At 37.6% G+C, this 26,379-nt stretch overlaps 1 protein-coding gene across 3 annotated transcripts in view; it reads right to left on the minus strand.

The window, feature by feature from the left end:
• Positions 1-26,379, minus strand: part of LOC141808401 (inactive dipeptidyl peptidase 10-like) — a 96,462-nt gene that overhangs the window by 16,397 nt on the left and 53,686 nt on the right. For all 3 annotated transcript variants that reach the window (XM_074694973.1, XM_074694974.1, XM_074694972.1), the window contains 5 exons: positions 18,073-18,184; positions 17,392-17,487; positions 11,757-11,851; positions 11,209-11,283; positions 2,348-2,400 (listed from right to left, as the gene is read on the minus strand). In XM_074694973.1, coding sequence (XP_074551074.1) covers positions 2,348-2,400; positions 11,209-11,283; positions 11,757-11,851; positions 17,392-17,487; positions 18,073-18,184 — 431 coding nt within the window. The remainder of the gene's footprint in view (positions 1-2,347; positions 2,401-11,208; positions 11,284-11,756; positions 11,852-17,391; positions 17,488-18,072; positions 18,185-26,379) is intronic.

Below are 26,379 nucleotides of genomic sequence, written 5' to 3' on the forward strand. Positions count from 1 at the left end.
TAAAACAAACGCTAAGCTAAAAAACCTGTATCACTGTGCAGAGGAATATCTGTATTTTTGACCTGGGATATTATTGTAAATGATATATCATTGGGGATGTTTTGGATATGCGTGAGCAGATCACATAAGTGAAGACTAGCTGCACAGTAAAGCTAGTGTTTGGTTTCAGTCGGACAAAACAAAGCCTCCACTCAGATTCTTCTAACTGGCGACTTGGACTGAACTCTGGCTTAAGCACTGATCAATCAATCAATCAATCAATCAATCAAACTTTACTTATAAAACTATTTCAATGCACAATAGTGGCAACACAAAATGCTTGACAAAAGAAAAGAAAAGAAAAGAAAAGAAAAGAAAAGAAAAGAAAAGAAAAGAAAAGAAAAAAAGTAATAATAATAACAATAAGTGACCCGATAAACCCACATAAAGACACATTAATGTACAACCCTCAACCTCCAACCCACCAACCCACACCCCTTGTGCACAAGATAAACACAATTTAATCAAAATCTCTACTGATGACCCGAGGTACTGCGGAAACGCTATCTAGAGACCTCAATGAGGAAACACTAAAAGTAAAGTAAAATGTTAAACTCACTATAAGAAAACAAAACAACCGAATTAAAAGAAACAAATAAGATAATAAAATATTAAAAGACTTAAGCAGTGAAGAGAAAACAATGGAAAACTAAAACTTAAAGATACAGAATTAAAAAGCTGAAAGTAGCAGTGCAGTAAACAAGAAGATAAATAAGTTGAGACGAATAAAAAGATAAACATATATGAAACCAAAGGTTGAGATTATACGCCTTTAAGAAGAAGATCCAAACTTATGTGAATAGATAAATAAGGAAAAACTCAGTTAAAAGCTAGACTTAAAAGGTAAGTTAAAGTTTGCTTTTTAAAATGTTTAAGCTCCGTAGGCCTCAGGTCTTCAGACAGGCTGGTTCACAGTCGTCGGCCATAATTAGGGATGTTCAATACTACTTTTTTCAGACTGATACCAGTTCAAGTACTCTCTCTTGAGTACTCACCAATACTGAGTACCAATACTATTAGTACTTCTGAGACATAAAATTTCAATTAAAAGTGACAGATTATTTTGATCAAAGACACCGCAGTTACTCTGCCTTTAAGTCCTAATAAACACAAACAACTCTCTCTGAGTTTAGAATTTTTTTTGATGAATATATATTAAAAAAACAATATTGAAAATGTACAATAAAACTATCAACTGTCAGAGTTTAAGCATTTTTTAAAGTGAAGTAGAGTGCAAATAAAACAGTTTAACTGTAAACTCTCCCTGGCTCATTTATGTTGTCTGAACAGGACCTGACACACTTTTGCAGTGGTGTTAAACTGCTGCAATTAGCAGAAACTAGTGGTGAGGAGGACTTGCTTGCCATAAGATTTTTATCTATTTATTTTTTTTCGCCTAGTGCAGGGGTAGGCAACCTAGGGCACTGGCGCCAGAGCTGGTACGCAAGGCTATTTATGTTGGCACACAAAGATTACTTACAATGAGACAGAGGACAAAATAAATAAATAAATAAATTAATCAATCAAAAAGATAATTAAACTATTGTGTTGTAACAATTAACAAGAAATTTGGCACACTTTAAATGTTCTTATGTAAAAATTTAACAAATAACTTAAAAAAATAGATTGAAATGATTGAAGTTACTAGTGTGCGAATGTGTCTTGCAAGTGCATCTCTTGGGACGTGAGTCTGCTAGCTCACAATTGCATTCATTAAGCGGGAAAACAGTGTTAGCAAAGTATGCAAAACAAAGCTACGCATTCAAAACTTTCTGTACTGTTAAAAACCAGGCAACAGAAGGAAGTTAAAGCTAATCTCACTGCATAGCTAAGCATGGAAAACCATTCAAGGAGACTTTCTTAACGACTGTCAATGATTTGACTTTGGGCGTGAGTGTATTTTAAAGTGGCATGAGTCATGGAAAGGTTGCCTACCCCTGGCCTAGGGTATCTGCTGCTGTTGGTATCTGCAGCCTTCACGAGCATATATACCTTGAAGAAAGGCTGGTATCGCCCATCCCTAGCCATAATATTTAAAAGCTGCCTCACCGTGGGTCTTTGTGTTAACTTTTGGTACAGTTAAAATCCTTGACCTGAATACCTGTGGGCTCTCACAGGCAGTAAAAGCAAGTCAGATAAAAAGGAGGATGCAAGACCATTAAGACATTCAGAAACTAGTAAGAGAACCTTAAGTTTGGACTTGACTTAAGGTTTGGTGGAACCATGTCACTGATCTTGTTCAAGAGTGTAAATGAAAACAACCTCTACATGTATAACATCACCGCCCTGATCAGAGTTCTTTGCTCACCTTGTGTACAGGTTGTAGATCAAATATGACGCCAAGAACGAGTGCTGGTAGATCTGCAAAACAAGTCACAGGGGAAAAACACACAGCATTTTAATTGTTATTATGAATCAAGTTCTGATCCTTCCCCGTGAATGATTAAAAGAACCTCAGCAGCCAAAATAAACACGATGATCATGACTAATTCAGCAAACAAATCAAAAGATGGAGCATCAAAGCAGAGAGTCTTAACACAACGTTACTCTCCGATAACAACAAAGACAAACACACAATGCCAAACAATCAAAGAAGATTCTTATTATGTCTTATGAAGCATCCAATCATAATTGAAGCAACTAAGTGTGACTTCACTTTGTGTTGAAACATCTTATTGGATATTAATCTGCTGTGCCAAGAATTAAACCTTGCAGAAAATAACAGAAGAGTAAATATCAGGCCGGGCTCTTTATCAGGAGTTTAATTAACACCAGAGTTCATCGTAGATAGTTCTTCAGCTACCTGTAAATCAGGATAAGATACAAAGTTGATGTCATTATCATCTTTTAAACACACAACAGCTTTACAAGTGTTCCCTACCATTCTTTTTTTGCTATTCAGATGCTTCTCTCTTTGTTTGCAATGAAACAACCAGAAATCATCAACTCACAAGGCCACCCAGTATTAAACCTCAGGGTTTATCTATGTATCAATGAAAATTTACTCCATGGTCACCCACAATTTCTCAGATGGGAACATTTACAGGGACATTCACCATACAGTCCAACACAATCACACCTGAAGGATGGAAACTGCAAAGACAGTTTATGTTCTTCTGCTAAAGATCAGTTTTACCCAGGAAGGCATCCACACATTGTTCAATCCTGTTACACTCTGCGTTCTCTGCACAAAAGAAAGTTCAACAGAAAAGAAACATAAAACTGTATCTTGACTGCTCCCGTTCTTCTTCCAAGAAGGCGTCAAACATCTTTCAGCAGACGCGGCTCACAGGTGACAGCTCTGTGATGACGCCTCGATAAGGCTCTTATTGATGGCTGACACATGAGGGGGTGGATGTTTGGAGATGTGGAGCGAGTGACAGACAGTGTTGTGTTGTGTTTGATGGTGGTGTGTGGCTGTGTCTACAGCTGACAGAGTACATGACGTGACATATACAAGGTTTATAATGGGACAAAAGCCCTTTTTACACATTTCCTGTTGCATGTTAATACTTTTACACAAACAGAACAAAGCAGTGAAGTTTTGGTAGTCAAGCCTGGATTGAAGGTTGATTTGGGGCATTACACAGTAGCTTCTGAGTCTGTTTGCATTGCATCATGTGACTTAAGATTAAACATGTTTCTTTTTTTTTTCATTTTAAAATTTCTCAATTTTGTTTTTCATTTTTGTGTAGTGGCATATTGCATTCACCCGGAAAATAAATAAATACATAAATAAATAAATAAATAAATAAATAAATAAATAAATAAATAAATAAAAATGAAAAAAATAAAAAATAAATAAAATTAAAATTAAAATAATAAAAACCCTGTTTTTACAAGATAGCACTTATATTTTTTGAATTTTTGAATATTTATGAATTTCCTGTTTTTAAGGGATACTTTCCTTTAAAACACTGATTTTTTTATTTTTTATTTTTCTGTTTTTATGGGATACTTTCTCATAAAAACAGGAATCTGAAAATTAAAGGAATTTCTGAAAATCTTTAATTGTCATCCTGTGCAATCATTCAGACCTAAAGCCCACTCAGACCCACTCAGATCATCTTATATCCATGCAGCCTGCCTTTTTGGGTCAGCTAACCCAGGAGAAAAAAATGCAATGTCAGATCTGGGTGGGCTTTGCGCCTGAACAACCAGTTGAGATGACAATGGAAATAGTATCTCATAAAAACAGGAAAATCAAACATAAATATTTTCTGTTTTTACAGGATAGTATCTAAAAAAACTGGAGAATTGAAAAATAATTATGCCAAAAATTAATTAAAAAAAAGAAATAAAAAAAAACTTCTTTTTTTATGAGATACCAACTCATGAAAACATTTTTTTCCTCCCCTTTTTTTTTTTTTTTCCAATCTTCAGGTGAATACAATACGCCACTGTGTTTTGACCATAATTTTTCAAAGAGCCTTTATTCAGAAACAGAAATTCAAGTACTGTTCTGATTTGTTTCCTACCTTAGACAAGCATTCACCCCTCTCCCTGTAGTTGGTTTCATCCAGGGTGTTGTTACACAATTAGAAAAGTAGTTGTGGTAGTGGAAGACCCAGCAGTAGTAAAACCTTATTAAACCACTAATCACTGCTCACACCAGTCAGCTCTTTAGCAACTCCTCAATAATAATGCACCAGTCTTGATAAATGCCCTAAATAACCTGCACACAAGGTTCCTGAGCCATAAAAACAGAAAGACATCTATGGAAACCTTAAATGCAGCAGTATACTACAGCAGAGAGCTCACATGATTATGATAAATTCATAAGACAACTGGAGACAGCAGAGCAGCAGCAGGCCATTACTCTCCATAGATCCGGACTGTCACTCTGATGATGAACACATCTGCACTGTCCATCTCAGGAGGAGATAGCACCTCCGAAAGTCTGTCGTCTTCGTCCCATCAGGCTCACCAAGCTCATTATCAAACTCTGACACTGAGATGTTCCCGCAGCCATGAAATTATACAGCGGAGCAGCAGGGAAGAAACAGAGGGTGATTTGCAACAAGCAATTTTGCCGGTACTAGCCACACAGGACAGCGAGGTTTTCTGGGGTGATAAATGAGAAGTGTTCCATTTTCTGTTAAAGCTACTTGCATGAAAGATTTGAGTCTCATGCAGTGTCTTCAGACTAACAAAGTCAGAGCTGCTGGTGTCTGTTCTATCGGAAAAAAAAGGAAGTGTAAAGATACGAGCCTGTAGGTGCAGGAACAATCTGTGATCACTACAGAAGTCTGTCAAAAATATCCCTTTTCCTCTTTTTATCTGTTTTATCCAGCAGTTTTTTTCACAGTCCAGCTGTAATGTTCCATACATAACAGATCTGCACCACAAATAGCACAAAAACAATTATTTATACAGTTTTATAGATGCAAAAAGACTACTGATTAGCCCTTAATCACAATCACTGGACAATGAGTTCCACGGTTGGAAAGCAAAATGTTTCAATCACAGGAAGCTTGAGGGTCTATTTTAGATGTTTCAACGCTCCAAACAACAATGGAGGCAGAATTAGATCTGCTCCTCTGTAATCACAAACACTTTGGACAAAGGCATCCTGTAAGTCGTGATGTTAATGAGTTTTTCAGGACTGTGTGCACAGCCTGTTTCTATCTTTAGATCCACACCTTAGAGGCCACAGTCCCTTATCTCTGCTGCGCAATTTGTTCTCATGTCTCAAAGGTGAGTTGAGATTAAGACAAAAGGACAGAATGAGAGCCGCTGACAGGCCAAATGCAGAGTTTGAGGATGGTGATTATGGGAATGCAGAGGCGATAAAATAAAAATAAAAATCTACAAAGAAGTTTTTAGAGAGTTCATAAAGCTTCATTTCACACACATTTAATAGAAGCCACGGGTGCTATTAAACTAAAAGCAACCAAAAGCATTTGCGCACAGTCTTCTAAATCATCTTGTTGGCATTTCTGTAAACGTCACTATGAATCTTGCCTCATGAGAAACATTGAAAAGGTTTGTGAAGTCTATCGAGTGAATCATTTGAACAACATAAAAACATGTGTGCTATTAAACAAATGTACATCATAAAGTGCCAAAACTAGGTGGAAAAATACTGATGGTACTGAAGGAAGACGTCCATTAAACTGTACCAAGTATAAGATTTATTATGGACTGTGAGTATGTGGTAACATAAACTTCAGGTAACTTGAAAAAAATGAATGTTTATTGCAAGATAGCTGCAAAATGTGCAACTCATTTAAAGCTTAATGTGATTTTTTTTCCACACATTTTTTTCTGTCGATGTCCATGGTGTTGATGGAAAATGTTATCAAATGAAAGCATTATTTAGTCTGTGCTGTAGCAGAATAGAGAAACTGTGAGCGAGTTCCCCTGCTTGCAGAGATATGCTGGCTGTGCTTTTGTATACATGGATGCATTTTACATGAGCAGCCAGAGCCTCTGTCTCGCTCCCCTGCCTTTTTTGGCCAGAGATACAAAACACTGTGTATTATTCATTGCTGTAATTTGAATTACATCTATCTGAGAAAATCAGCAAAGAAAAGAGCCCTTCCTTCGACGAATCCAAATGCTCCCCTCCCCACAGAAAGTGAAGTGAAAAAGGCTGAAATTGTGAAATGCAAAGTGCTGTTGCAGCTGGGCACCAGCCAACACAAGGCTGATCGTTCTGATATCAGCGTTCAAGTCCAATCCTGCATCCCTTTGTCAACACTCTGCAGACACAATGTTAATGGTGAAGCAAACCTGGAGCGGCTGGCCGCAGCACAAAGCCCAGTGTTTGTTTTGTGATATTGCCATTTCAGAGTGAGACATGCTGGGACTGTTGGGGGTTAGAGTGCTGCTCCTCAGCACGGCCTCCATTGAGAATCGACATTGACAGTTTGCTGAACTCCATCTCTGAACTGCTATTGTCCAGTCACAGTTTAGCAGCCATAATTCTGTGTGGCAGTCTGTCAAGGACTGGGATTTCTGCACGTCAGAGCAGTGTGCATGAGGCTGCAGCAGAGAGATACTCTGCATCCAGAGTCCTTGGAGGGCGGTGTCGTTGTTTTCTTTTTTTGCAAACCGCAAGAACAAGCGGCGTAAGAGGAGGCTACGGATCAAATGTTGTGTTTGTCTGCTTTTATGCTCATTGCTGACATGAAGCCAATTAACCACAGTAATGATCAAGTGTGGAATCATAAACTGAATACGTCACACTAGGGTTTAAGAGTCGGTAATGACGCACAGGTGACTACAGTAGTCCAATTGTGTTTTGCACAACTAAAGCTGATCAATAAGTTTAAATCATTGATGTCCTGTGCACACATGGAAGTTGTCTGGCATCAGAAAGCATAAAATCCAAAGATTTTCCTGATTTTCCCTTGATGGCCAGGCTCCTCACTGCAAAAAAACTGAAATCTTATCAAGTGTTTTTGTCTTATTTCCAATAGAAAATGTCTTTTTCAGACTTAATATTAGCCACATTCACCTGACCAGTCAAGAAAAATGTCTTGTTTAAGTTATTTAAAGACAGAAATGAGGTCTGAGTTCCTTGTAATAAGTTAACAAAATCTGCCAATGGAACAAGAGTTTTTGCAGGGCTGCTTATATCTGTGACCCCCTTGCTCCATACCAGGTTGCCTGAGATCCTCCGGCAGGGCCCAACTATTGGTACCAAAACCTAAACTGGGGACAAAAGAGGACAGAGCCTTTGCTGTCTGGGCCTCCAAGCTCTGGAACTCCATGACAGAGGATCTTAGGCAGGCAAACTCAGTATTATCTTTAAAATTTCTTCTTAAAACCCACTTCCTAATTGACCTTTCACTTCAACATTGTTTTATGAATTGTATTATTTATGTGATCTTAACTGTGTTGTGTTTTATTGTGAAGCACCTTGTAAATTTGTTTCGAAAGGTGATTTTCAAATAAAGCTGGATTGGATTGAATTGACAATGATGGGCCATATTCAGGACAGACTTATTCACTCTGTCATGGCAAGTAAGCAATCCAAACGCATCTGTTCTGCTCTTTACCATAATTTGAAATGACTTCTTGACAGTAACTCAATCAAAATGTAAAATACATTCGAGCCACTTCAGTTTTGTGATTATCCGACTGCTGTGGGTGTGTATCTTCTCTGATAATATCCTGTATGAATAAGTTGAGTTTTCACTGAAGCAGATTGTGTGCATCTCATGTGCAATATTTGAAATCAAACAAAAAGATACAAACCCTTTTTCCTGCTCTAAAAAATGTTGTTATAATGTTTCCAAGAGCACAGACTGTTCGGCGCTTGCACTCGTACTTAAAGACACTTTAAGAAAAGAATGTGCTTTTACATTTGTAGCAGATGTTTAATACTTCTTTTTTTTTTTTTTCAAAATGCAGAGCATTCTCTATCCTTCTGGTGATTACACTCTTACTTTTTCTGAATCAAGCGACATAATGTGCTCATTTAAAAACTCCTTTCCAGTACATTCCCTTTTGAATTTCAACAGACCTGCACAACAGCACACTTGGTTTCCTTGGGCTTTTCTGCTTCAAAGAGCCTCATTGTTCGCTCAAAGCACGTGTGTTTTAATTTGAGACGCTGCCTGTTGTATTCAAAGTGAGCCAAAGAAAACAGAGCCTTGAACAGCTGTCAATAAAAAGAGCGTTTACTCCAAGTAGAGTTTCATTATTCTGCACTGCTTTGACAAATGATGTGCCACTGTAATTAATTCACAGGTTAAAAACACAAGCTTTTATTTAGTGTGTGAAAACACCACATTTCACATACAGTCTGCTTTCGTTTCTTGAAAAAAGGTAAATAAACCAACACTACCTGCACTGGATGGCATTGCTGATGACTTCATCTAAAATGACTTGACCAAAATAAACAGAAGGAGCAGAAATGGCCTTAAAAAAGTTATGTCTGACTAGTTTAAATAAAGAAAACTGATGCTTGTGGTTAAGAAAAAAGATGTGAACCACCAACAGAGCCTGTGACTTTGATGCTTTTCAGTATGAAATCTTTTTTTTTTTTCAACCAAAAGGCACAAACGAGTCTTTTTTTAGTTCTTTTAAAAATGTGAAGCAGATGCATACAAACTGGCAGGAGAAATAACCAATCTGAGATAACAGTTTCTCTTTTAGCAGATTTTTTTTTTTTTTTTTTTTTTTTTTTTAAGAGGACTGCCTTTAACTATAATTAAATTTCAAAACAATTTGAAACACTTAGAGGGGGATTTACTTTTGGCTTTGGAAAATAACAACTAGAAATGTTAATGACAGATTTCAGGTTAATTTCACAATAAAAGGTCTGTATAGTCCTTTTTTTAAGTGGTCAAAAAGGGCTATCATTTTTTCACTTTAAGGAGAGTGTCTGATTTTTTTAATTATAAAATGAACATTTATTTATCATTCGTAAATAAATGTTACTTACAGATCTGTTTCCAGTACCTCCTCATTTTTCTTCTCCCTCCAAAGCAGCAACACAAGACTTCCAACAGATTTGTCATCCCCTCATTCATTAAAGGTCCCACATTATGCTAAAATCACTTTATTACATCTTTTAGTGGAATTTGTGGGTTTCTGGCTTTCCTCCCAGCCCAGAAAATGTGATGATTAATGACAAATCCTGACCTAAAACGAGCTGTTTGGATTTTGGGGATTTGCCGATGTCAGCGATTCCCTTTTTTGACCAATCAGGAGCAAGTCTGACCTGATTGGTCCACCAGAGCAGACACCCCCGAACCCCCTCCCTACCCACTTTTCTCCTTGCTGCTGGAGAGAAATCCCTCCAGCTGTGAGGAGGAGAATGCCAAAGTTGAAGAGCCATCACTGCTTTGTTTCTGGCTGTAAACAGCCACATAGTTCCATGCACAAGCTTCCCATCTCGGGAGAAGACAAGACTAAGTGGCTAGAGTTCATTTATCAAGGAAATGTGCCAGCTACACTCAGTAAGACTGTGCATGTGTGTGCTAGTCACTTCACGGCCGACTGCTTTTCCAACTTTGGACAGTACAACAGAGGGCTAGCGAATAGACTGGTCCTGAATCCAGTGCATTACCAACCATCCACCAACAAACCTCGGACCCTGGAAATGTGAGTATTTTAAATGCTGTGTGTTGTGGAGCAGATGTAAGAGCTTCCCCTCAGTGTCCCCCTGTCTCTGTGTTAGCTTCAGGATGCGCTCTAGCTGCAGTTAGCCTGTTGTTTTGGCCTGTAATGTTCATTAAACTAGCTTTGCTGTTTTCTAAACATTTTGCACTCGTAGCTTGTACCGCCGCTCTCAGTGCCTCTTCTCAGCGGAAGAGCGGGGCGGTATCAGCGGTGGCTCATTTACATATGAAGGTCACGCCCACTAAATCAGACCGTTCTGAACAGAGGGGCTATGAGAGCCTGGAAACAATGCTGCTGTGCTTGATTTATTGGCTTTTTAGACCAAAACAGGTTACTATTATTTCATGAAGACATCAATGATACATATTAAACTGCAGAAAAGGAGCATAATATGGGACCTGCAACACCCACCGGATGAATATTCAAAACAATGAAGTTATGACTTCATGTGATCACATCAAGGTGTTCACATGAAGAAAGGTCATCCTGTTACTTCACTGACAGAAGTGAAGTGTTTATGATGACACTTGTTTTAAAAACTCTGGAACATGATTAAGATAGTAGAAGAAGAAGACTTGAAAACTCTGGTTGCATGCAGCTCAACCCCTGAAGCAAGCCTCCAGCCTATGTTGCGATGATAGGTGTGCTGAGTGATAGAAAAATGTGCATCTTTAACAATGTGATGGTCTGATGTATTACAGAAGTTACAGAAAGTGATGGCAGAAACAGAGCCAGAAACTTGAAAATTGTGGAAAGCACGTGTCAGATTGTGAGGTCGTTTGCCTTGTTTTGTAGAAATGTTCAAAAACTTCAACACTTCACACAAAAATGTATCATCCTTCTGGATATTTTGTTGTACAGGTTCTTGTTTTATTCTCACAGATGAAGTTTTCCATCTTGAATTTTTGAATCTTAAACCCTGATGCTGGATCGATGTTGGCTTTCACCCACAGACCCTTAACAGACAGATATTACATCTCCATGCTGCTCACATTTCCATTTTTAGTTCATGAACTGTAAACTCTCCGCAGCAGCAGCCCGAGCTCGACACCAGTGTCAGAATATGCAACCAGAATTTTAAAAGGTCCTCACCTGCTTGACATCGTATCCCAGAAGAACAAAGTTCAGATCAGGAGAAACTGCAAACTTTGAGGCCTTAAAAGTTGCCTGTGGGAAGAAAGAGAGATGTGGTGATTTTTTTTCTTTCATTCCTTGTGAATCGTTTTTGAATATACTTGGCAAGCAAATTATTGTCTCAGTGCACACCCAGAAGCACTCTGTGAGACTAAGATCAGGGTAAAAAGTTAGAGCAAAACTTAAGTCCACATTGGCAGGTCAGAATACCTGCCCAGGGCAAAGCAGGTTTCTATGGTAACAGTGAGGCTTGATGCTTAAAAGATAAATAAATAAAACATGCAGACAACAAAATCTTGGCTAATGTAATGCAGCCAGATTGTGGATAAAATGAACAAAAATGTGTCCCACTGGAGTTCATATTATTATTAAATTAGATGTCAATTACTGGCATTATCGTTACAAGGAGCTTTAAGCGAAGACCTGACAAAATCAGTCAAAATTTCTTTAAAAACAATTCAAGATTTTTTTCTCAAGGGTTGAGGCATTTAAAGTCTGACACTTACAAATGTTGTGTTTTTCAGCAGGAGTTCTGTCTCGTTGTTGTAAACGTTAGCCTTCAGGACGTCTCCATCCCAGCTGCGAAAGATGATTTCTTCATCTGAGACAAAAAAAAAAAGACCAAATTTCCAAAGTTATTGTTTGTTTTATTTTGAAGGTACTGATAAGTGTTTTCTTTTTTGTTAGCTTTCAACGCTAGACTTTCTAAAAAATCATAGGGCTACGTTCAACACTCTGATTGGATTCCCATCACATTATTTTGCACGTCTAGATACCAAGAGCTACACTGGGGACTACCTGATCACAAACAACTAATTAGTATTTAAAGAGTCCCAAGAAATTATCAAAATTTTGATTTTACATTTTCCTGTTGCCAATGTGGCTAAAAATGAGCTTTGGATAGCTCTGCTAAACAACATTGAGTTTAGTTACTCAAGTAAGTCAGTAGAGTTCCTGTAGGATAGACGCTGTACTGTCAGTTATTGACCAATCACTGTGTATTTACATCACTCATAATCAGAGGTGTCCAGTAACTCAGTAAAATACTTTGTTACCTTACTTAAGTAAAACTTTTGGGTATTTTTTAGCCAAATTTTTACTTCTACTCCTTACATTTTCAGGCAAATATCTGCTCTTTCTACTACTTACATTTTAAAAATAGCTGCACTACTCCTAAAGTAAAAACATATCATAAAATTGATGAAATTGCACAATCTGGAAAGAGTGAATTTGATTGTGGATGGATGAGATGTACTGATGTAATACCATTCAAACACCCTGTTGATTTGTACAGGATCTATCACACCCGCACATGATACAAATAACGCCACACTTCAGCAAGGACATAACAGACAAATGTTGAATAGTATGAAGATGTCTGAGGCAGAGGCTCAGGAGGGGAGGTGAACTATATGAACTGTAGTACTGTCTAAGCTTTTGACCATAATCGCATATTTCCCCTCTTTAAGTTAATTTTACTTTTATACTTAAAGTAGTTTTGAAACCGGTACTGTTACACTTTTACTTAAGTAAAAAGCTTGAGTTGATACTTCAACTTCTACAAAAGTCTTTTTAAACCCTAGTATCTATAATTCTACTTGAGTAATGAATGTGAAAACTTTTGACACCTCTGCTCATAGTCTCTCTCATGCTGGGAGAACTCTAAAGCAGAAACTGAAAGGGCCCTAGGAACTAAATAGATCGTAGTTATGGTGGTGTGGCATAAATAAGTAAGGGGTCCCCTGAGTTCCTTTGAAAAAGTTCCTTTGGTCCCCCCAAAAATCTACGGTCTTTCAAGGTTGAGTAACTAATAGGTATTCATCTGCTGATCATCTTGGCTGTCTCCATCATACATGCTGGGGAAAGGTTAAAAATGTACAAAACTTCTCATTTAACAAGAAGCAGGATACTGATTAGACAAACCATGGATGACAATTGTTCCTCTGAGAACAGCATTTGACAAGAGAAAAGACGCCAACACAAAACAGCAACAACAACAAAGACTCATCCAGGAGAATCTGTCAAGACAACTGGGCTCAATGAGAGTACGCTTCAACTTCCAACAAAAGATGCACTGACAGCAGAGCCTGGAATAACTCAAGTCTAATCCCAAACCAACACTTCAGTCCAGAGAGGCCTGAATTCCATTAATGCATTTGACAAGTGAAAATCATTTCAAGGTCCCATCTCATGTAAATGTCAACGATTAAGCTCTGAGGCATCAATCTCAGGGAAGAAGGGCCACGGACTAGATTACACTCAAAACACTTTTGGGCATGATGACAGGGAAATAAATTCAAAAGGGAGATTGATTGTTTGTATATAAAAGGCCAAAAATCCTCAAAAGGGCCCTCTCCCTTGCAGCACAAAAATCCACAGTCTGCATTTAATATTTTATATGCTGTGCATGTATCAAATCAATGGTGATATAAAAGATTTTACTGAAAAAGTAATTGGAAAATGGGGCACTGTCCTCCTGCGTTGACAACAGTTTCATCAGTAAGGGCTCAGAGGATAAAGGTGACAAGCAATCTCAGCTGTGATTAAAAGTGTCCCAGTTATCCAATGACTCACCACTGTTTCATAAAGGCCGAGAAATTAAAGGCAATCCCCTGTTTAGTCAAGTATTGACACTGTTACCCACTGATAAATTACACATCTTGAGCTCCTGAACTTAATATTGAGGTGTGTGTGTGTGTGTGTGTGTGTGTGTGTGTGTGTGTGTGTGTGTGTGTGTGTGTGTGTGTGTGTGTGTGTGTGTGTGTGTGTGTGTGTGTGTGTGTGTGCGCGCTGACTCTGCATAACAGATTCAAGACTTAAGGTGACGGGAATATAGAAGTCAAGCTATTTTCACCCCATACTGTAGTTCAATATTGCAGAGAATTGGTTTCACCCAAACAATGCTGACATCCTAATCATCAACTAGCTGCATACAGCTCAACAAGTTCTTCGTGGCATAGCATAGAGTCTTATAGCTCAACATCTCGTATCAAGACCTTTGAAAGGTCCCCTGAACTTAAAGTCAGGCGCTACCGTCCAATTGGGACAAGATTGAAACAGGGTTAAATAAAAGATGAAATCAAGTGAAATGGGTAATTCAAAATGTGGCTAGAAGGTGGAATGTGTTCCAACGAAAATATTCCTAAGAGGCACTTGCATCACTTCTGATTTTGTAATTACTGCTGATGCCATATGGTTGAAACAAACTTGAATAGTCTGCGAGCCACAAGCTGTGGAAAAATACTAGTGACATTTTGAAACCTGAAAACAGCTAAGTGTTTGTGATTTGGAGGACAAAAAAACAGCACCTGTGTTCAAAGGCCTAGAGCTGCTGAGGTAGTGAACAATAGCCCTGTCAACAATTGGCAGTCACAAAATGATTCTTTAATTCTTTTGGAGCGGTACACGTCAACCTCTGTGCTCCAGATTGAGTCACTAAATCAGCATTTATGTTCACTTTTACATGTTGTAGTGTAATTTCTTGCATACAACTTTTGCTATGCATCAATACAACCATTATAGCCCTAACTTTAATCAAATATTAAGACTTATGTTCAGAATAACAAGATAAATTGCCAAAAAAAGTGAAATACTCCATAAAAAAAAAGAAAATTTTATACACATTTTTCTAAATACAGAAATATCATGGCTGTATCCCCCCAAGAATGTGAATGTGAACCACGTTATGACATGTTTTGAATGTAGGAGGTAATAGTAGTGAACAGCGCGGTATGGATCTTAAAGTTTTTGTTGTTTACCCTTAAACATACACATTAGTGAAAGGACACAGCACTCTGTGTGTGTTGAACACATAATAGGAAAGTGTCACTCCTCAAATTTTGATGGATCTATAATGAGATCGCCAGTGACCCTGCCAGCTCTAAAGGGTTCAGAGGTCTATTATATTGTATTGATCATAATGAATTAAATAACTAATGAAGATTTGTTTTCCATGGTTTGAGTGATTCATTTGGCAGGTTACCTGTATTTCAGACTAATTGAAAATTTTTCATTAATTGCCACAGTTGTCTGGCCTGAGAAGAACATCATAAATCTACAGTTTGTGAATGGCCATCACTTTAGATTAGGATGCAAAACAAACAAAACAAAAACACTTCCTTCGAGAATGATACAGGTTAGCTGGGTCACAGTGGACAAAACAAACAGCTGCCATCACTGTGTGTGCTTTTCTGTTGTCAGTTTGTCATCAATCATGGTTGCACTGCGTGCTCTATCTGTCTCTCAGTGGAATGTGGCCAACTCAGAATACTAAACTACAAAAAGTAAAAAAAAAAAAAAATGCTGAAAAAGAAAAAAGTACAAAACTAGGATGAAAACAATACCTAGGTAGGGTTTTTATGGACTTAGAATACTAAACAACAAAAAGTTTTAAAAAAGTGAAAAAAGTGAAAAAAAGTTTAAAAAAAAAAAAAAAAAAGTTAAAAGTAAAAAAAATGGAGAAAATATAATACCTTGGTGGGTTTTTGATAGACTTAGAATACAAAACTACAAAAAGTAAGAAAAAAAAAGAATAAAAAGAAGTTTGAAAAATAAAAAGTAAAAAAAAAAGTAAAAAGTAAAAAAAATTGGAGGAAATATGATATCTTGGTGGGTTTTTGATGGACTTAAATCATTTAACAACAAAAAGTAAAAAATAAATAAATAAATAAATGAATAAAATGAAAAACAAAATAATGAAGAAAGGAAAAAAACAGGAGAAAATTTGATACATTGGTGTTTTTTTTGATAGACTTAGAATACAAAACTACAAAAAGCTTAAAAAAAGTTTTAAAGTGAAAAAAAGTTAAAAAAAACAAAAACAAAAACAAAAAGTAAATAACTAGCAGAAAAATACAATACCTTGGCGGGTTTTTGATAGACTTAGAATACAAAGTTAAAAAAGTAAGAAAAAAAAGAAAAAAAAAAGTTTGAAAAAAAAAAGTTAAAAATGAAAGGAAAAAGTAAAAAAATTGGAGGAAATATGATATCTTGGTGGGTTTTTGATGGACTTAAATCACTTAACAACAAAAAGTAAAAAATAAATAAATAAATAAATGAATAAAAGGAAAAACAAAACAGGAAGAAAGGAAAAAAAACAGGAGAAAACATGATACATCGGTGTTTTTTTTTTGATAGACTTAGAATACAGAACTACAAAATGTTTAAAAAAAAAAAGAAAGAAAAGAAAAAAGTAGAATTAGAAAAAAAACTAGGAGGGACTATGATGCTTTTTTTTTTTTTTTTTTTTTTTTTTTTACATCTGTGGACTTTAGGTTACACTGAGGTTTCTTGATGACCCAGCACTCTGAATTTCTAATCATTCAGCTGCACTGATTTCCCTTTTGAAAATCAAGGTTCTGGATTCTTCCAGCAGAAACAGTTTTGATGAACACAGGCCCTTAAACTGCAATAGAAAAAAAGTGAAGGAGAAGACCACATTTGAAGGCAGGAGCACTTCACAAATAATTTCTGATAAGCAGCATCTGGTGGCCATATAAGAATTAAAGTTTGCCAAAGCTGCTTTAGAGTCAGTGCTGATTTCCACCAACTCTAGAGCTCTACCTGCAGTGTTTGGCTGTCTTTATTGTGCTGATGTAATTATCAATTGTCTTTTAAATAACAATTAATTCAACTGATGCAAATTAATTGGCAGTGCAAAGAAAAGAAACTCTGAAACAATTCCCACAGTAATTAAAATCTTGGATAATCAAGGTAACCTCTCCTAATGGCAGTGATAGTATTCTTTGATGTACTGAAAAACTCATCAGAAGTTGTCATTGACTTTTCTTTTTCAGAACAACACGTCAACAAAGGAAACAAGTTTCTCTTTGAAGCAGAACCTTTTCAGCTGCATAGCTTAAGTTTGTTATGACACAGAGTGTTTGAGAGGAGTTGATGTACTGGTAAGGTTGACCTATCAGAAGTGGCAAGCTGAGTGTGACAGTATGGGACCGTCTGTGTGAAAACCAACAGGTAGACCACACAAAGAAACACTGAGTGACATGAACACACCTCCTTGACTATCTTTTAAAGTCTTTGTCACACAGCATGTTACAGTTGATTGTACAAACAATCTTGATCAAACATACACCTTGGTTTTTCTCCTTTTTCTTTATGGTTTTTGGTGTCTGACCTACTCACCACTGATCCATTTTGCATCAGGGTCATGGATCTGGAAGTTTCTTTGAAAGAGGTCATCCAGGGTCAGCTGTGAGCCAGAGAGCTTCCCACCGTCATCTGAAAGACAGAAAACACATCTACACCATCAAATGAATCACCCGTCAAAAAGACTACATTCATGATGTGAAATTCATGAACGGATTCAATACCTTTGGAAAAAATAGGCAGTCAAAAAAGACAGAAAAGGGAACCTTGGAGGTCTTTTAGTCCTGAACTCTAATTTGAATAGAGTTGTATTTTATCTTTTTCTTTTTTTTAACTGACTGAAAACTCAGAAGTGGAATTCTGAAGTGAAATCTGGTCCAGATGTTGTTTAACACCTCAGACCCATCTTGTATTACCACATCCTCATATTTTCTCCATGTAAACAATTAAAACCTGTTTGTCTGTGTGAGTGAGATCTGTCTCAGACGGTCTCTGATTACCTGCTGTGTACTTTCACTGCTGCTCTGAATTAATAAAAATGCAAATGAAGGCTGCATAAACAGGAGAGCCTGCAGCATACAGGCTCAACTGTGAAAAGATATCGATATAACACAGACAAACACACGCTGAAAACAGGAAAAACAAGTCAAAACACGGCTAAAGTTCATTTTTCCTTTCTGTTTTCACACAGTCTGATGCAGCTGTAGGGAGCCTCACCTTTTGACAGCAGAACAATGGACAGTCCAATGAGGGAGAGAACCACCAGAATAACCAGCAGGGAGATGCCGATGCCCTTCCAGTTTTTATCCGCTGCGATGGCTCCTATGTCCTAAAAAACAAGACAAAGAGCATCTGTCAATAACTATGAAAAATGAAACTTACCAATGTAACAGCACGCACAAAACATAGGAGCAGAAAAGGTTATTTGTTAGGGTATAAAACTTCCTGGAGCACAACAGAGTTCTGCAGCCTTTGGCTGAGCAGTCTAAGTGGTGCCCCATGTACAGAGGCTAAAGTCCTGGCTGTGGCTGTCGCTGTTGAAAGTTTGACCTCCAGCGACCCTCTGCTACATGTTGTCCCTGTCACTCTACTCCCCAAATTTTATTTTTCTCTTTAGATGACTGTCCTTGCTTCAACTCTCTATTTATATAACAGTTAGAGAAATATTATATAACAAAACTATTGTGTTTTATAATTAGCTTGGGTTGTTAAAGCAAAACAATGTTTTTCACAAATATTACATCCAGCCATGGAGAAAGTGGAGCACAGCATAACATTGAAGACCAGACGCATGTGTCTGCAGTCCACCATTGCTGAATTATTATGGATAACCCAAATTAATAAATGAAACTTCAGAGAAAGCACTGCCAAAAGAACAAACACCTCTTTAATAATCCAAATGTACTGAAGTGAGAAAAGACCTTTTACCAGACTGACTGAAAACAGGAGAAATATGAAGACATGTTGGAAAAAATAAAATCCTCTAACAAGACTGCCTCTGGAATGACAAATTATTTTGATTCAAACATTTAAGAAATGTAAATATAACTGAGGAAAGTGGGTTTAAAATAGAGGCGTGTCTGTTTACCAACACTGAGAAGCATAAATAAAAATACAGATACACAAAGGATAGCATACACAGGAAAATCCAAAAACAGGGCTTACACTGTTTTTGTTTAATTTTCCTGACACATGACCTAAGCTCGTGATATCCCTGCTCATAGCTTCAAAGCTTCAAATGCTGCTGTATTGCATCAGATTGCAGAGCTGGTCTCAACAATAATGCTGGTTGGTGTATATTTCTGTGTATTTCAGTTGTCCACAGCATGTATGCTGATTTTGAGCAGGCCCAATCAGGGGGAAAAAAGCCCTCAAGTTGAAGACCAAATGATTTTGAGCTGATCACGTCATGATTGGCTCTTACCCCCTCCCGAGGCTGAAATCCACCTCAAAGACAATCTTGTGACCAAAAAAGCAGGTCAGAATCAGCCTCAGTTACATGTTTTGCTGGTTTAATGGTGTCTCACGTTGATATTTGACAGTAGATGTTAAAACCTGCATCTACTAAAACCTAAACCGTGAACTGACCTTGGAATTTGAAAGAAAAAGGCTCCTAGCTCTTGTTGTGACTCAGCATCGTTATCTTGAAACCTGCTCCTTAGAGTAAACCCAGAGAGGTTGTGGCATTGTATCTGCCTTTACTGTGCCAAACTTGATGTAAAAACAGAACAATTCTCTGCAGACCTGTCCCACTTCTGGACATCATGGACATCATGTCATCCTGACATCATTTATTTCATTTGCAGAGTCAGGACAGTGTAATAAACAATTCTGTCTGGCTTACAGAGCCCCAAGCTTGTGAAACCCTGTCCGTGTATTTATGGATCTTCTTGTTTTCTAAGTCTGTTCATTGGAAGGATGATTCAAAGATAAATATCCTGGAGCCTTGCCAGCCTTTCATCACTCCTGGTTCTTGTGTTTAACTTCCATCTCGTCCCCGTGGCTCCCAGATATTAAAATTCTGCATCACTCACAAGACGAATGTAATTTTCCACTGAGGAGGTTTTCCTCCAGTCTGGATCCAACATCATTTAGCTTGTGCGGTCTGTTTATTTTTCTCTGTTTGTTTAACCTCATTAACTGGAGCAACCCTCATTACACGTCTGGGAACATTATTTTCCCAGCAATTTCTACATCAGATCATTTTTTAACAGACCTCTGGTGATATGTTAACTCTGTCAAGACATGAGGTTTCTGTTCACATGTCAAACCCTGACATTTGGTCTGAACATCCCCTGCTCTGAAACTGATAAATGAGGAGCTGCACAAAAAGCTGTGCTCATTACAAAGGCTGTGCTCTATTAAATCCATGTGTTACTGTCATCTGAGCACAACATACAACCCAGAAAATCACTGATTTGTGTTATTTAACCACCACCAAATGGGACTTTCATCCCCACCCACCGGCCACTATACTAGGTACATTTTACAACAAGGTACAGTGTTTGAGTTACTGTTGCCTTTCTATCAGCTCCAACCAGTCTGTCCATTCTCCCCTGACCTCTGGCATCAACAAGGCATTTTGACCCACAGAACTGCTGCTCACTGGATATCTTATCTTTTGGGGACCATGGTCTGTAAACCCTAGAGATGGTTGTGGGTTAAATTCCCAGTAGATCAGCAGTTTCTGAAATACTCAGACCAGACCGTCAGGCACCAACAACCATGCCACATTCAAAATCACTTAAATCACCTTTCTTCCTCATTCTGATGCTCGGTTTGAAATGCAGCAGATCATCTTGACCATGTCTATGTGCCTAAATGCATTGACTTGCTGCCATGTGATTGGCTGATTAGAAATTTGTGTTAACGAGCAGTTTGACAGGTGTGCCTAATAAAGTGGCCAGTGAGTGTATAAAAGTCGTTATTTCAAGAAACCAAATCTATTCATAAAAGTTACACACTGTCAACTACAAATTAAAGCTTATATAAGGAGTTTTATTAACTGGTTAATAAACAGACTAAATACTGTTCGCCTTAAATGACCACAAAAGCAAATATTAGTGACAAAATGTACTGTGTCTCTATTGTAATTGTTTATACCTAAATCTTATAGTAATAAATCTGTAAGAGCCTTAACCTACATTAACCATCACAAGGATTCAATCACTGAAACATGTGTTAATGTTTTTAGTGTTCTTTTTAAACACAAAAAGGTATTTTTTACCTCGACAAAGAACACTAAAAACATTAAGATTTCAAAGAAGTCAAGATGAGTCTAATCAGTAACTGAAACATGTGACTGTCAAAAGACAAGAAAATATAATCCTTTGTTGTAAATTTCACCCTATAAGTGAACAGTGCAATATCAGCAGATAGTTGAGGGTACACTTTGACGTAAGGGGATGCCAGAGTTTTTGTAAGTGTTCTTTTAAATTCCCTACAGGTTTTCATACTAAAATAAAAGCTTTTTAGTTTTATGAGTAAACTGTAGAGTACCTTCAAGAAGCCCGAAATGGCTTGGATAGTTGAAAAATTATACATGTATAGCTCTGTAGTACTAGTTTTCAACCCATTATGGACTCTCTGAGTTTCAGTTCCAAGTAATGGAAGCTGTAATAAGAGAGGAATTTACAGTTTATTAAGTGACCTTCCTCCTTATGTTGAATGCCTTTACAACACTTTGTTAACCTTTTTACGCAAAGTGCTCTGAAGCATGGGAAAATCCTCTTCAAAGAGTATGCTTTCAATGCAAACTTTGTCAAATATAACAGAAATGTGCACTATCAATGATTCATGTCATTTAAATATCTTTCAAATGCAGGAACATCCTTGATGGATAAAATATGTAGCTATTAAACAAATGATATCAGGTATTATAACATATCAGGCCAGAGTGCTGCAGAAGTGTAAAAGCTGTGAAGTGCTTTTGAAAGATTGATTGATTCAAAGTCAGAGCATGAAATCAATCCTCTCCTAACTCTCGCTCCGTGAGCCTCAAAGTCAGCCTTTTATTTCGTTCTGTATGTGTCGGCCTGAGGTGGTTTCTTTGGTAAAGCGGTGTTTGAGTGTGTGACAGCATACAGTAGAGCTACTTTATGCCTGAACAAACCTGTATTAACATTTCTATGTAACAAAGTGAGCATTCAGAAGTTTGACCGGAGCTGTCAGGTTTGTAGAGAGCGACCTTTTCTTTAGCGGACATTTTTAATAAGAAGGGGTTTAAAGTCTGACAAGTGGCATTAACTCCCTGAATGGAAACACATTTGAACATATTAATACAAAATATGAGATTTTCATCTTAGTTTCCACCTTCTGACATGAAATTGATAAAAGCTTGATGTGCACATATACCAGTAAAATTTACAGGCTGAACCCTGTACAAAAAGATGCATCTCACTTTGATGATCTTGTCCTATAATACTTTCTGACCAAAAAGTGAATTTTGCTTTCTTTAAGCAGTCAGTGTGTCATTCTGTGTGACACACTTATTTTCTTGGTAAACCAGATCCAGTTCATGTATGAGCAGGCTGAACTAGCCAGCCTTCCTGGTGTGTCTGTGACTTCAGAGTGCTTTCTTGTGTCTGGTATCTCGTAACAAGGATTGACTCATTCTTCAAATCCTTCACCTGATGATGCAAACTCAGGCCAAGATGTGCCAAAAATACCCACTCTCTTTTAAGGCAGATTCTTGCATCACCAGTATTACATGGTAAACCTCTAGTAAGTTCACATAGCTGCCACAACTTTCATTTGCCAATTGCAAATTCTGCATATTATCAATATATTTGGTTTAACAAAGAAGACATTGTGAAAAGTCACACATTATTTGGCATTTCACTAATTTGAGGTTATTTTTACAAAGTTGTTTTAGGGTATTTTTGTTGTCTCTGTGCATTTCCATGAATCATACAAGGTCACCAGATGAAACTCAACTTGTGAAAATAAAGCTTAAAAAGTCTCTTCATCAGTGCAACTTTAGATCACAAAACTTTACAAGGGGAAACAACTGCATTCAGAGAACTGAGCAGGAGAATACAAACTAAAGAAGGCACTTACAGATGTACTTGGGGTTCATCAGTTTGTCATTCAATACAGAGCGCTGCAACACATCTTGTTTATTCTTATTTACTACCTACTGAATAGAGCTGTAAATCAGCCTGATATATGTGACCTCAGGCCAACTCGGCTGAAATACCAATCACAAATGCTCCTCCATGAGCGCTTCTCTCTCAGAGATAATTAGGTCTTTATTGTTATTTAACCCTGGAGATTTAATGTGTGCAGACTCACCTGTTAGCAGAGAAGAACTACCAAAACTGAGTACATGATGTGCTTCATTCAATATTCGTCAGTGCTCTTTGGCGGATGAGAACAGCATTTACATGATGAATTGGCAGAGGGAAATATTCTAATAAATATCCCAAAGGCTGAGTGTGAGAGATAATATATCACCCAGCTCTGAGAGGAGAGCTGGGACCACTTGACATTTCTGTCAAATAAAAGCAGGGAGGAATGTTGTGCTTCAGCGGTTATTCAGGACGCTGAATATTAAGAGAAAGCATGAGTGGGAGACGTCCTTTGTTTGTGTAAAAAAAAAAACCCTACAAGGTTGGACCATGAGTGATGTAATCGCTTTAAACTATACCTGCACTTTGCTGCAAATGGAGATATAATGTATTCATTACTCATCTGAGACAGACACAGGGTCATTCTATACATACAGGTACACAACTGATCTAAAGATCTGCATATAAAGCTCCTGTGCTGCTGACAATAAAGATAACCCGCATATAACTTGTGTTACATTGTATTCCAAGAGCATGAAGGATGGTAAAATTAATTGTAGCAATAAAGAGGAAAATGAGCCTACAGATAATGTAGGTAACATGCTTGCGTTAAACTGTGCCAAGGTTTTCTTGGAATAAAAATCATGCATGTGGCACTGTATTTATTTATCTATTTATTATTTCCCCTGGTTGTTTTTCCTTCTTGTAGCTTCAGTTTAAGAAATTGTTCCTCTCAACCTGACTTCTCAGTCAGATTTTTTTGTTTAGCATTTGTGATTAGCTTCCATGATGTTAGATACACATTTTGGGCACCTGGAGATAAAGACACAAATGCAGGAAGGAGAAGGCGTACATGTGAATTCTTCAATTCAGCAGAGTTTTGAGGTTGTCAAGGCACTTTCAAACAATTACCAGGTATATTTTGTGTAATCCCCCCCCCCCCCCAAATAAATAAATAAATAAATAAATAAATAAATAAATAAATAAATAAATAAATAAATACATACATAAAAAAAATAAAAAATAAATAAAAACAGACACAAAAATAAATAAATATAACAAATATAATACAATAAAAATATATAAATAAAAACAACACATTAATAAATAAATATAAATAAATAAAAAAAAAAAACAAATTTTGGAAGGGTAACATGTTTGACTCTGTTACAACAAAAAAAAAAAAACATGTTGACATTTTGCCAATTTCAGGTCAACATTAAAAAAAAGCACATGATGTAACACATTGGTCATAGGGGTTTCATAAATTCAACATGATCTAAGAAGAAGAGGATTCATTATGTTGTTTTTAAGTAAACAGTGGGATTCTGTTTAACTGAAAATAAAAGTAAATAAAACAGATACATTTTTTTTTAATTCCGTGTGTTTGTTGAGCCAAGGTAACCACAGTTTCAGGGCTGCTCTCCTAAATGAAAGCATAAATCGAAGACACTTTAAACGCACAGTGCATCCTCAGAAGCTGAGGATTCAGGAGGCTGGAGGGATGCATCACATTAGCACTGGAGGCTCGGAGCGTGGCTGAAGTGCTGCTTGCTGTCTATGCCCCGGAGTGTGTTATCGAGCAGGCGCAGCTTGCTGTTTCCTAAAGTGGTGGGTGGTTCTAGTGGGCTGTGTGTGTGTGTATGAGTGTGTGTGGAGGGCCATATGGGAAGTAGGGCAGAGAGTTGAAGTGCATGACGGCAATTCAAAACTCAACGTAATTTTTCTCTCCTTTTCTAACTCTGTCCCACTTCTCTCCGGCTATGCAGGGAAGGTTGAGGTAGTCTTTAATTGTGGTGAATCTTTATTTGTGGGAGGTTAAAATATAAATTTCACAGAATGTCAATGCTGCAGAGGTGTGAGTCAGACTCTGCATAAATATGATGATCTGAAACTCACCTTGACAGATCATAATGGACTACACTCCAACTTAAACAGCAAAGACTGACCACTTCAACCCTGAATGGATCTGTGAAAGCTTTGGACCTTGAACAACCCAACATTATCATCAAACCAGATGATATAGTCTAGGTTATTTCATCAAAATATACAGTCTTGCTTCACTTGTTACTCTTGAATTATTAATAGCTTGTGGTTGATCAAAGCTGTGGAAAGTCTTACTAAACATGCAATATCAGTTATTTTCACAAACCGGGATGGTTCAAGGTTTTGACACAGAGCTATAGAAGTTAACAGCAACAGAGAACACCATGTATCAATATAAGATGTACACTAACCATGATAGATGGTCATAGCTTTGTCACTGACAATACTCCAAGGGAAAAAAGTTATTAATCAAAATGAATGGAGGCAAGATTTGACCCATGCCACCTAATATGTAATTTACAGTGTGCCCTTCAAGTACCAAGTCAGACAGTTAAAAAAAATGTGTTGCTTGTATACTGATGGGTACCCACGGGGAAACAAATGTGTATTGAATTTCAGCCACGGACAGTCCACCACAAGAGGTTAATTTGTGCTCTGTGTGACATGGAGATATGGAACCAATTATCAGGACCATGGATAGAGGCAGAGGAATCACGCTGTTTGATCAGTACAATGGACAGAGGCAGAGGGCTCATACAGTGTACCACCAATTATCATGACCATGGACCATAGACTGTATAAAACATGGACTTAGCCTCCGCAACATCACCCGTCTGTTCCTGAAACCGTGAAATGAAGCCAATCAGAGGACACAGCCACGTCTGATATGACGCCAGTTGTGAGTTTCCTTTCGAACAGCTACAGGGTGCCCGGCAGTCATGTGACCTGAGCTGTGTCTCTGATTGGACAATCAAACGATCCTGATAACTTCTAAGCTGCGGCGTTAAAAAAAAAAATCACTCACTGTACAGTATGTCCCGCTAGAGAAATCAGCGTTTAAGACCCAAGCCGTTTTTGACCCAGGCTGTAAATATGCTTTCAAATGCAGTAAAAGTCAGTTTTTATGGCTGGGTGTGTATGTGACTTCCGGTCTTTCCACAGCCAGCCTCAGTGAAAAGTAGTATGGAAAGAGGAAGTGGAACCATACCATATACCATTCATGCTTAGCACTGGAGGATTACCCCTGGGTTACTACTCTTCTGACCCAAATATTTTGGCATGTATACGTCTATCAGATAGACCTAGCAAAAGGAGCAGAAATGGCCCACATTGCGTCATGATGTTCTCCGTGCATCGAGATGTTCTCCGTGCATCACTGTTTTGAGACACCATGTAAAAAGCATTAACC

Source organism: Halichoeres trimaculatus, unplaced genomic scaffold, assembly GCF_033239565.1.
Source record: "Halichoeres trimaculatus isolate MK-OKI-2021-1 unplaced genomic scaffold, fHalTri1.1 fHalTri1_scaffold_19, whole genome shotgun sequence".
Classification (NCBI taxonomy): Eukaryota; Metazoa; Chordata; class Actinopteri; order Labriformes; family Labridae; genus Halichoeres; species Halichoeres trimaculatus.